The sequence below is a fragment of the Hypanus sabinus genome, chromosome 7, assembly GCF_030144855.1.
Source record: "Hypanus sabinus isolate sHypSab1 chromosome 7, sHypSab1.hap1, whole genome shotgun sequence".
In the NCBI taxonomy this organism is placed as follows: Eukaryota; Metazoa; Chordata; class Chondrichthyes; order Myliobatiformes; family Dasyatidae; genus Hypanus; species Hypanus sabinus.
The window spans coordinates 9,349,335-9,362,532 of NC_082712.1; the positions used below are offsets into that span (position 1 = coordinate 9,349,335).

At 43.3% G+C, this 13,198-nt stretch overlaps 1 protein-coding gene across 1 annotated transcript in view; it reads left to right on the forward strand.

Moving 5' to 3' along the window:
• Positions 1 to 13,198, forward strand: part of poln (polymerase (DNA directed) nu) — a 283,259-nt gene that overhangs the window by 125,695 nt on the left and 144,366 nt on the right. The window contains exon 13 of the mRNA XM_059974013.1: positions 10,433 to 10,490. Within this exon, the coding sequence (XP_059829996.1) occupies positions 10,433 to 10,490 (58 nt within the window). The remainder of the gene's footprint in view (positions 1 to 10,432; positions 10,491 to 13,198) is intronic.

Here is a 13,198-nt window from a genome sequence, read left to right on the forward strand (position 1 = left end):
TGAGACAAAGTGCCTTTCTGTAAATCTCTGGCAAGCACTGTCAACTTGCGCTCGAATGCCAAGACATCCTCCAACATGTGCAGGGCTGTGCGTCCTTTCCCCTGAAGAGCTGTGTTCAGCGTGTTCAGGTGCGCTGTCATGTCTACCATGAAGTGTAGCTTTTCCAGCCACTCTGGCTGTTCCAGCTCAGGAAAGTTGAGCCCTTTGCTGCCCAGGAAAGTTTTCACTTCTTCCAGACACGCGACAAAGCATTTCAGCACCTCCCCTTTGGACAGCCACCGGACTTTGTTGTGCAGCAGGAGATCAGAATATGCGCTTTCCATCTCGTCCAGTAACAAACGGAATTGACGGTGATTTAAACTTTTTGCCATTATTTTATTGACAATCTGAATGACAACATCCATTACTTCTGTGCATTCCGGAGGAAATGTTTGAGCGCACAGTGCCTCTTGGTGCAAGATGCAGTGAAAAGTCAGCAGCTTTCTGTCCAGCGACTTCTGCAGTAAAGCCACAAATCCCTTGTGCGTTCCCGTCATATTCGGAGCCCCATCAGTAGCTACTGACACCAGATGGGTGGTCTTTATTCCTTTGGCTCTTAAACAATTCAAGACAGCCTCACAGATGTCCTCCCCCCGTGTTTGGTCTTTTAGAGGTATCAACTCAATCAGTTCTTCCTGTGGCCCGGCAGAGTTTACATACCGGCAGAACAACGCTATTTGTTCAATATCGCCTTTGTCTTTAGACTCGTCACAGGCAATCGAGTAGGCCACAGCTGAATTGATGTCTTTAATTTGCTGTCTTGTGATGTCTTCTGCCATTTTTATGGTTCTGTCTTTGACAGTCTTTGCAGAGAGGGGCATATCCCTGATTTTCTGCACAATTTCACTCTTGTTTTTAAAGTCCGTGAATAGATGTTCTGAAATCTTAATGAAAGATTCTTTTATATATTCACCATCTGTAAACTGCTTCCCGTGCCTGACTATTTCCTGAGCGGCAATATAACTGGCGTATGTCGTTGATTTTCCTGACTTCATCCATTTCTGGAAATGATTTTTGCTCAGATCAACCTTCCGCATCAGTTCCGAAACGGCTTTTTTTCTCTCATCTCCATCCGGATATTTTTGAGCAAAGGCTGCGTGTTTACTCTGGAAATGCCTTGCGACATTTGACTTTTTGTTGTTTGCTAGTTTCTCATTGCATATTAAGCATACCGGTAAACCAGTCTCGTCAACAGTGAAAGCAAATGAATCTGTCCACGTATCATTAAACGTTCTGTTTTCTTCAGTCACTTTTCTTTTTTTAGAATTCTCCATAGTTGGCTTACCTTGGATCGAAAAATTAAAGAAATCGCGCACTGGCGGGTGTCAGGTATTGGCAGTGGTGATGTATATTAATAGCGATAAAAACACGTTGCAGCGGTGTGTTCAGGCAGTCAGTAAACTGCAGTCGAATAACTTTATTCGAACTAAACAGCCTTGCTTCTAAGCCTCCCTCAACCCAGCCCCCATGGACGCAGATGCTGCAAAAGACACGTACTCACAAACCCCCGTAGGCAATCTCCCTTAGCCGGAATGCTGGCTAATTGAGAGCCGTTTCGGATGTGTCAGAAAATGTGTCGCCACACTTACATTGTACAAGATCACCATAATCTTCAAATTTAGAATTACATTTCAAAAGCTAACAAACTAACATAAAATACATTTTAATTAAATACTGACCAATTATTTCCCAAAGCCACAGGGAGCCGCAGCACAGAGGTGAAAGAGCCACAAATGGCTCGGGAGCCGCAGGTTGCCGACCCCCGTGATAGGGGCTGATATAAAAAGGACATTTCAAAAACCCCCAGATAGGCACATGGATAGAAGAAAAATAGGGTTATGTCCTGTGTGGGAGTGAAGGGTTAGATTGATCATGGAGTAGGTTTATATAGATCGGCACAAATTCAGTGCCCATAATATGTTGTTCCATGTTCTACAAGTGAAACATTCTGAGAGGAAATTCTATACAACAGACTAGAATATGGCAACACGATAGTGTCGCGGCAACACAACGCTTTACTGTAGCAGTGACCTGGGTTCAATTCCCACCACTGCCTGTAAGGAGTTTTACATTCTCCTCATGACTGTGTGGGTTTCCTCTGGGTGCTCTAGTTTCCTCCCACATTCCAAAGATCTACTGGCTGAAAAATTATTTGATTATTGTTAATTGTTCCATGATTAGGCTGGGACTAAATTGGGAGATTGATAGGTGGTGCAGCTCACAAAGGGCTGGAAGGGCCTGTTCTGCAATGTATTTCAATAAATACTAGTGGAAAACCAACATTATTGTGAAATACCTCCTGTAAATTTTAAGCAATTGTCAATGCCTAAAGAAACTGAAATTAACCTCCCAATGATTGTCCACAAGTGACTGAACACTCTCTAACAAGTCAATATCAACCCACCCTCCATGTAGCAGGTCTCATCATTAATAAAGAATCGGAGTCTAAGAGATTGGGTGAGTGTTGAGGGTCTGTTGGAGAGAAGTCTTCCAGGTATCTACAGCTGAGAAAGAAGCACTGTTTCTGATGTAAGCTTCCAGACTAAGGGTCGTAGTCTCAGATGTCCTAGCGAAGTGGAAAGAGATTTCTTTGGAATCCTCTCTCTCCCTCTCTCAGTGGGGTGTGGGTGGTCAGACACTGAATGTACTCAAGTCCGAAATTGATAGATTTTTAGGCTCTATGGACATAATAAAGATACTTGACATGCCTCTTTTCACCCTCACCAGTTTTTATTGATGCACCATGGAATGCATTCATGTGCACCACGGCTTGGTACGGCAACTGCTCTACCCATGAGTGCAAGAAGCTGCAGAGACTTGTGGGCACAGCTCAACATATCAAGGAAATCAGCCTCCTGTCCATAGACTCTGTGTAAATTTCTCACTGCCTCAGTAATCAATCAAAGATCCCCATCCACCCCAGACATTTTCTTTTCTCACCCCTCCCATCAGGCAGAAGATACAAAAGCTTGAAAGCACATGGCACTAGGCTTAAGAACAGATTCTATCCCACTGATATAGGACTATTGTATAGTCCCTTATTAGGACACAATAGACTCTTAATCTCACAATCCACCTCATTATGGCCATATTCTGCATTCTGTTATTGCTTTCCCTTATACTACCTCAATGCACTATGTAATGAAATGATCTGTATGGATGGCATGCAAAGCAAGTTTTTTTTTACTGCATTTGAGTACATGTGACAATGATAAAACAATTTACCAAATTTATCAATAGTTTCTATTAAGTTTGAGGAAAATCAGTTAGAATTGGAATTGGTGTTAGCTGATTAACAAGAGATAATGAAAACCTTGTCTTGCATACTTCTCATCCAAAGAAAATCAATTATATGGAGCGCTGAGGTTGTAGCAGGGAAAACAATAACAATACAGAATAAAGTGTAACAATTACGGAGAAAGAGCAGTGGATGTAAACAACAAGGTGCAAAATCATAACGAGGTAGATTATGAAGCCAAGAGTTCATCTTATTGTAGCAGGGAACCATTTAATAGCAATGGGAAGAACAGGAGGATCTCAGTACTTCCTGAAAATGAATCGTCTGCTCTGTGCTGTAATCCTCTGATCTGCTTTGGTTCCAAGATGTTATTATCCTTGTGATCAAAATTTATTTACTTAGAGCTGTAATTATTAATTGAAACTCGAGTTAGACAAGAGAAGTTGGGTTTTCTTCTTGGAACAAAGGATGAAAGGAGGTTTGACAGAGGTGGGTGCAATCACAGCAGGATTAGAGAGGGTGAACAGAATGAAATGGTTCCCGTTAACACTCAGTTCAAGGGGCTGGGTCCACGTACTTCAGAATCAGAATCATATGTCATGAAATTTGCTGTTTTGTGGCAGTAATACAGTGCAATACATAAAAAATAACTAAGTTGCAACAATAGCCATAAGAATATAAATAAGTTGAGAAAAAAAAGAGGAAAAAGTAGTTACGTAAAATCAGATTACTCTGCCATGGACAATCCTAAGACCAGCTGCGAAAGGAGGGGAATGGGGATGGGGATGTTGGTCATTGGGCTAGCAACCCCATCCCATAAAAGCCCAAAGTTACAGAAATGGCAAAGACCTCTTCCCTGTGAATGGCAGGATACATCGAGAAGATGGGCTACACCTGGGAAAACTTTTAAGGACTGGCCCAGGTCAGAGGACTCTGGTGAGCTGCTGTTTGTGGCCTGTGCCCAGTAGGGGTGAACAGCTTAAGAAGAACGTTCATGGGTGCTCAGACCATTCAGAAATCTGACGCTGAGGGGAAGAAGCTGTTTCTAAAATGTTGAGTGTATGTCTTCAGGTTCTTGTACCTTCTCTCTGATGGTAGTAATGAGAAGAGGATATGTTTTGGATGGTGGGCTCCTTCATAATGGATGCCACCTTCCTGAGGCCTCCCCTTTTGAAGATGTCCTCAATGGTGGGGCAGCTAGTGCCAGTGATGGAGCAGGCTGAGTCTACAGCCCTGTGCATTGGAACCTCCATACCAGACCACGGCACATCTGCAGAAATTTGCTAGTCTCTGGTGACGTACCAAATCTCCTCAAGCTTAAGCTGTTGCCAAAAGGTGAATATGAGGTACATGTGACGATAATAAACCAATTTAGCAATTTATCTATTTACCAATCAAGAATATGTCATGGTAGTATTAGCAACACAGAGGAAAGGGTAATCTTTGAATGGAGACATGCTACAGGTGGAGGGGTCAGAGGCTCAAGGGTCTACCATTCCAAATGAGGACAAGATTTATTTCCCCTGCTTGTAAATCTTTGAAATTCTTAAAGAGGCTAACAATTTATCTGTGAAGTTGTGTTGAAGTCACAGGAGCACTGACTTTAGCTGACTGACTTCATGGGAGCGTGGAAGTGATTAGCCTGAGAACATGAGCAGGGTAAAGCTGTTCAATTTCACCAGCTGCTGTAACAGTGTCATTGAGAAGGAGAACATCACCACAGGAGGGCCTGGAACTTGTCTTGAAGATTGTTTAGACACAAAAGCTGAGAGTATCCTTGAATGAACCTAATGCCAGTTTGACTAATCTACCTCCTACTGGTTACTTAATTATTACATGAATGAGGAGGACATTTGGCCCATCAGCTCCATGTTAGCTCTCAGCAGAGAAATTCCATCAGTCCCATCAGATTTGGAACAGAATTAGGCCATTCAGCCCATCGAGTCTGCTCCACCATTCAATCATGGATTCTTGATTATTATACCCATTTTCTCACGTTCCTCCTTTAACTCTTAACCTCCTTACCAAACAACAACCTATTGATTTTGCCTTAAGTACACCCCAACACAACCCCATCATTTGTCCTCCAGAATGAATTCCACAGATTCGTCACTCCCTGTCTTGAAGAAGTTTCTCCTCTTTCCTTTATTGTGAAGCTCTGCTCTCAGATCCCAGATTCTCTCACCAATGGTAACATCCTTTCCCTGTCCATTCTACCCAGGTCTTTCGGTATCTGGTAGGCTTCAATGACTTCTGCCCTCATCCATTCAGTACAGGCTTAGAGACATCAGAGGTTAAACTTTTCATTCCTGTGAATCTCCTCCAGACCCTCTCAAGGGTCAGCACATGCTGAGAGCTGACATGGAGCTGATGGGCCAAATGTCCTCCTCTTTCATGCAATAATTAAATAACCAGTAGGAGGTAGATTAGTCAAACTGGCATTAGGTTCATTCAAGGATACTCTCAGCTTTTGTGTCTAAACAATCTTCAAGACAAGTTCAAGGGCCTTTAGGTATGGGCTCCTTTCCTTCCCTCCTTATTTCCCCTCATTTGCGCTACCCAATTAACCTATCACCCTATCTTTGGTTTATAGCGGGAAATCAGGGCACCCAGGGGAAAGCTTATGGTCACAGAGAGAACGTGAACACTCCACACAGAAAGAGCCAGAGGTTGGACTTGAACCCGGATTGCTGGAGCTGTGGGATTGTAATCTGCAGGCTCTGTCACTGGGACTGATTTGAGCTGGGTTAGAATTGAGGACAAATTGGTAATATGAATAGGAAAACGGGAGGCAGACACTGGGGAAGGAGGGTAGACCAGAAGAATTTTTTCTTTTTAGGATCCCTGTTTCCCTGTAAACTGAATGGTTTTGGGTCCCTTATCTACAAAAGGATGTGCTGGCACTGGAGAGAGTCCAGAGGAGGGTCACAAGAATGATGGGTCTGGGCCTATACTCATTGGAATTTTGAAGAATGAGGAGGGATCTCATTGAATCCTATAGAGTATTGAAAGGCCTAGATAGAGTGGATGTGGGAGGACGCTTCCTATAGTGGGTGAGTCTAGGATCAGAGGGCACAGCCTTAGAATAGAGGCTTTAGAATAGAGATGAGGAGAAATTTCTTCAGTCAATGGGTGGCAAATCTGTGAAATTCATTTCCACAGACAGCTATAGAGACCAAGTCATTGAGTATATTTCAAGCAGAGTTTAGTAGTTCCTCAATTAGTAAGCGCATCAAAGGTTATGGGGAGAAGGCAGGAGCATGGGGCTCAGTGGGATAATAAATCAGCTGTGATGGACTGACGAAGAAAATTCAGAGGGCCAAGTGGACTAATTATGTTCCAAAGTCTTATGGTCTGGAGACACTAATTGATTTTCACAAGATTTTGCAGATGTTGGAAATGCAGATCAACACACACAACACAGAGGGATCAGAAGTGGAGAGAGTGCGCAGCTTCAAGTTCCTGGGTGTCAAGATCTCTGAGGATCTAACCTGGTCCCAACATATTGATGTGGTTATAAAGAAGGCAAGACAGTGGCTATACTTTACTAGGTGTTTGAAGAGATTTGGCATGTCAACAAATGCATTCAAAAATTGTTAGAGTTGTACCGTGGAGAGCATTCTGACAGGCTGCATCACTGTCTGGTATGAAGGAGCTACTGTACAGGACTGAAAGATGCTGTAGACGGTTGTAAATCTAGTCAGCTCCATTTTGGGTACTAGCCTACAAAGTACCCAGCAGCAGTGTCTCAGAAAGGCAGCGTCCATCATTAAAGACCTCCAGCACCCAGGGCATGCCCTTTTCTCACTGTTACCATCAGGTAGGAGGTACAGAAGCCTGAATGCACACACTCAGCGATTCAGGGACAGCTTCTTCCCCTCTGCCATCTGATTCCTAAATGGACATTGAATCTTTGGACACTACCTCAATTTTTAAAAAAATATACAGTATTTCTGTTTTTGCATGTTTTTAAAATCTATTCAATATACATAATTGATTTACTTGATAATTTATTATTTTTATTTTATTTATTATTATTTTTTCTCTCTGCTAGATTATGTGTTGCATTGAACTGCTGCTGCTCAGTTAACAAATTTCACGTCACAAGCTGGTGATAATAAACCTGATTCGGATGTGTTAAGTTCCTCTAGCATTTTGTGTATTGCGCTAATTCATTTTGTCTCTGCCAGTTTTGAGACAATTTGCGTAAAAAAAAAACTTTTCCTCACATTGATCTATTGACCTCCCAGTCAAGCTTGGTATGTCTTGCACCTTATTCTCTGCCTGCACTGCACTTTCTCTACAACTTTTTCACTTTATTCGGCATTGTTATTGTTTCACCTTGTTCCAGCTCAATGCACTGTGTAATAATTTGACATGTGTGAAATGATCTTTACACTCTGTACCTTGGTACATGTAACAATAATATATCAATTCCAATTCCAATTCTCCTTCGATTTTCTGCTAACACTTTATGTATGTTGACCCAATTGAACTGTGTGTTAATGGGAATGACTTCATTTTCTAACCTAACTGTGATTGTGTCTACCTTTGCCAGATCTCCTTCATCCCTTTGTTCTGAGAAGAACAACACACTCCTGCAGTGTATTTTGCGGGTTAGTTAAAAACTAAAGCAGCAAATAAATGGATTTTTTTTAGGGAAACCTGTTGAGATTTTGGGACCAACTCAGTTCAAAGAATTACGGCACATATCATGAAATATTCATTTCCTGGGAGTGCAGAGACTCTCCTGTTCTTTCTGTTGCTATTAAATGCTTCCCTGGTATAAAGGTCCCATAATCTACCTCATTACGATCTTGCACCTTATTGCACTTCCTCTGTGGTTGTTACACTTTATTCTGCATTGTATTGTTTTTCGTTGTACAACCCCAATGTACTGTGTGTTGATTTGAGCTCTAAACAGTATGGGTGGCGGGGATGGGATATGTCTCAACCAAAGAAGGCATAAGGAGCTCCTTCCTTCTGCAAGCCTGCAGTTCGCCCTTGGGCAGGGTAGAGCACCAGCTTAGCCCCCAATGAGGGTCACGAGAAGCCATGGGAGTAGGTAGTGGATGGTTGTATAAGCAGCTGGTGCATATCACAAGTTCTGGTTACGCGATCACTGATGCCAGGCAGACAATCTCTGAAGAGTATTGATAATGGTTGGGGTCACCCGTCTTGTAAAGACACTGCCCAGAAAAAGACAATGGCAAACCACTTCTGTAGGAAAATTTGCCAAGAACAATCACGGTCATGGAAAGACCATGATCGCCCACATCATACGGCATGGCGCATAATGAATGAATGAATGAAACAGTATACAAGACCAGCTTATCACTGAGCATGTGACAATAATAAATCAATTCCAATTCCAGTTCTAGATGGGTCAAATGCAAGCAAGTGGGATTAACTGAGAAAGACAGTTTGGTTGAAATAGGCCGAAAGGCCTGTTTACATGCTGGATAACTAAATGACTCTAAAGTGACTGCATCTGCATTGTTATTGTTTTACCTTGTTCTACTTTAATGCACTGTACAATGATGTGATCCATATCAACAATATGCAAGACAAACTTTTCACTGTATCTCGGTACACGTGACAACAATAAATAATTAAATAATTGAAACATCTAATTTCAATTCCGTTCCCATTGGATTTTCCTCACATTTAATAGAAGCTATTGGTAAATTGACCTAGTATTATTACCTGTACTGAGATACAGTGATCACCTGGGGCACATGGAACGGTGGCTGTAAATTCAGCTTACCCAGCTGACCAAGCATTGGAGAGGCAGCTCGGCATGGTGAGTGGTTTACTACCATTCCAGTGAGTCACAGTGTTCCCTCTTCATCACTGCGTGGTTCTGACCATCTCATTACACAGGGGACACAACAGCAGAGTGCAGGATAAGGTCTGTCAGTTACTGAGAAAGTGCAGAGCAGTGCAGGCAAACAAGATGCAAGGCAGTAATGAGTCACTGTTCAAATGGATCAAATCATTACACAGTGCAGTGAGATAGAGCAAGGTAAAACAATAAAAAACAAGGTTCCTTAAGGTTGTCATAGCTGGGGGCAAGTTGTTGCCCATGTGGCAGGCTCCCTCTCTCCACACTGGCAGTAGTGTGGAAAAGCTCCTACTACCTGTTAAATTCTCCCACAGGTGTGCATCTCAAATAGCCTCCGACAACCAAGTTCAGCTCCTGGCTATTCGGCTCGGCAGAACTGTTTCTACTGACAGGAGAAGGGACAAAATTGGGTTACTGGTACCTTAAAACCAGTCGCTTCAGGCAGATCAGGCTTGTCAGCTGTGGTTGGCAGCTCACATAGGAGAAGGAAAACTCTGATCTCAAACCTCCGCAGCCTTGTGGCTATTCCCACGCACGGCAACTCCTGTGATGCTACTGGTGCCATTCCTTCGGATTGATCAGCTGTGTGGAGAGAGGGAGCCTGCCGCATGGGCAACAGCTTGCTCTCCGTATCGTTCTGCCCTGGCTTGTGCATCATGTAGACAGCTAGGATGCAACATTCACGGTCAACTGTGACCAACAGAAGGTCCTGACAAAATAACAGTGCAGAATAAAATGTAACAACTATAGAGAATGTGCAACAATAGTGTCCAATAGCAGGGTAGAAGCTGTCCTTGAGCCTGGTGGCACGTGCTTTCAGACTTTTGTATCTTCTGTCTAATTGGGAAGTGGGATGGGGAAAGAAAAGAGTATACCCAGGGTGTGGGGGGTGGGGAGGGTGTCTTTGATTATGCTGGCAGTTTTACTGCGGCAGTGAGATGTATAGACAGAGTCTATAGAGGGGAGTCCGGCTTCCAAGTTGTGCTGAGCTGTGTCCATAACTCTCTGCAGTTTCTTGCACATGCACAGCAATTGCTGTACCAAACCATGATACATCAAGACAGTGTGCTTTCTATGGTACGAAAATAAAAATTCGTAAGCACACACAGAACATGGTAAATTTCTTCAGTCCAAGAGTTCCCAGCTTGGGGTCCGCAGTCCCCTCAGTTAATGGGAGGGGACAATGGCATAGAGAAGGTTGAGCACCCCTGCTTTAGGCTCATCAGGATGTAGAGGCACTGATATGCTTTCTTGGGAGCTATTCTTCTGAAGCAGAACTCAACATTTGTGGTTTTCTGTGTTTCTTTCAGAATATTCAAGCAATTCCAAAGCAGCCAGTCCAAATTACCAAACTGCAGTATATCCAAGGTAGAGTATATAGCAGAGGTTGGCATCATGTTGTCCTGTTTGTTCAATCTGAGTGCATCAGGAGAGGCCAGAATTTATTGACCTTCCCGGCTTGGCCCCAGCAGAGGGTAGGACATCTTCTCAAATTGCCTCGAGGAGCGGCTAGACGTGACATGCTAGTAGAGTGGTTATTTTAGGAAACTTGGAGCAGTGATGTGGAAATGTGAATTCCAATCTCCCCATGACTGCTGTGGAAGTCAAATTCAGATAATTAAATAATCTGGAAGTAAAAAGCTGCTGAGCCATATAGCAAGAGATTACTGGACTTTTAAAGAGATTTTTAAAGATTAAGAGATTAACTTTATTCATCACGTACATTGAAACAAAAGAATCAGGTTGAAAATCACTGGCAAATGTCATAAAAATAGTTGTTTTGTGACAGCAGTACATTGTAATATAGAATAATAAAAAACTACAAATTATAAATAAGTATATATAAAAATTAAATTAAATAAGTAATGCAAAAAGAGAGCAAAAAATAGTGAGCTAGTGTTCATGGGTTCACGGACTGTTCAGAAATCTGATGGTGGAGGGGAAGAAGCTGTCCCTGAAATGTGACGTGTGTGTCTTCAAGCTCCTATACCTCTTCCCTGGTGTTAGCAGTGAGAAGAGGGCATGTCCTGGGTGATGGGGGTCCTTAAAGGTGGGAACAGCACATAGAATATCACATCAAACTATAAAAATACTGACTGTTGTTTACCAGACAGTGTGGTTTGAGTAAACACAAAGTACACTGCAGATGCTGTGGTCAAATCAAGACATACAAAAATGCTGGATGAACTCAGCAGGTCGGGCAGCATCCGTTGAAAGGAGCAGTCAACGTTTCGGGCCGAGACCCTTCGACAGGACTAAAGGAGGAGGGGCCAGGGGCCCTATAAAGAAGGTGGGGGGAGGGTGGAGAACCAATCAGAGGAAAGATCAAGGGGTTGGGGAGGGGATAGGCAGGATAAGAAGGAATCTAAGGGGAAAGCACTATGGGTAGTAGAAGAAGGCAGAGTCATGAGAGGTGATAGGCAGCTAGAAGAGGAGAAAGAGTGAAGGTGGGATGGGGGAAGGGAGAGGGAGGGAATTACTGGAAGTTGGAGAATTCGATGTTCATACCAAAGGGCCGGAGACTACCCAGACCGTATATGAGATGTTGTTCCTCCATCCGAAGTTTGGCCTCATCATGGCAGTAGAGGAGGCCATGTATGAGCATACCCGAATGGGAATGTGAAGGAGAGTTGAAGTGGGTGGCAACCGGGAGATCCTGTCTGTTGTGGCGGACGGAGTGTAGGTGCTCAACAAAGCGATCCCCCAATCTGCGTCGGGTCTCGCTGATGTAGAAGAGGCCACACCGGGAGCACTGGATGCAATAGATTACCCCAACAGACTCACAAGTGAAGTGTTGCCTCTCCTGGACAGACTGTTTGGGGTCCTGAATGGTGGTAAGAGAGGAGGTATCTCAGAAACTGCTGATCTCCTGGGATTTCTATGCACAATAGTCTCTAGAGTTTGCAGAGAATGGTTTGAGAAACAAAAATCATGCAGCAAGCTGTAGTTTTGCAGGTGAAAACGTCTTGTTAATGTGAGAGGTCAGAGGAGAATGGCCAAACAGGTTCAAGGTGACAGGAAGGTGACAGTAACTCAACCAACCGTGCTTTATAACAGTGGTGTGCAGAAGAACGTCACTGAATGGCACTACATGTCGAACCTTGAAGTGGATGGAGTGCAGCAGCAGAAGACCATGAACGTACACTCGGACACTTTTTTAGTTACAGGAGGTACCTAGTAAAGTGGCTACTGTGTGTATTAGGAGAGGACTGAAATAAAGGCGTAAAGTAGTCATATTGAAAATGATAAAGCCTCTGTGGGACCTCACCTGGAATACTGTGTATGGTTTTGATTCCTTACTTCAGAGGTTGTGTAGCAGAGAATTACCAAACAACTGCTGGGATGTGGGTTTGTATAAGGAGAGTATGAGAAGATGCAAAGAGGATGGTTTCTCCTGGCTAAGGAGGGTGGCAGGAGGGGGTAGTAGTCTCAGAATAATTGAGGTTGTTTTGGACTGAATGTGGTAAAATATGAAGGGAGAAGGCTGTGGAGGCTTTGTCATTGTTTCCCCTCCCCCAAATTCAGGTTCAAGTTTATATTGTCATCTGCCTATAAATATACTGTACAGCCAAACATAGATTTTGGGATATGAAGGAAATCCAGGAATGTGGAGATATTGCAGGAGATGTGGAGATAAAAAGCAACACTCACAAAAGGCTGGAGGAACTCGACAGACCAGGCAGCATCTATGGTAAAGAGTAAGCAGTCAATGATTTCGGCCAAAACCCTTCAACAGGACTCAGGATGTGGAGATCATTTGTGATTATGATGAAAGGCGAAGCAGGCTCAGTCTATTCTCGCTCCCAATCCCTCTCCTCAGATGGTCATGGTCCTCCCTTGGGCCTTGCAAGTGGTGAAGAAGAAAAGAGGGAGAAGACAGAATGCTGGGGCTGGGAGTGAGAACTGACAGAGTCTGCCGGTGTTATGTTGGACACCAGAACATCCTGTAACATTCCCATCAAGCATCTGGCAGGAAAACCTTCATAAAGGCTGAAATACTGATTAATATTCTGCTTTCTGGAAACAGGTTGAAATCACTGAATTTTGTTGGATGGAAAGAAATGCAAATAGAACTT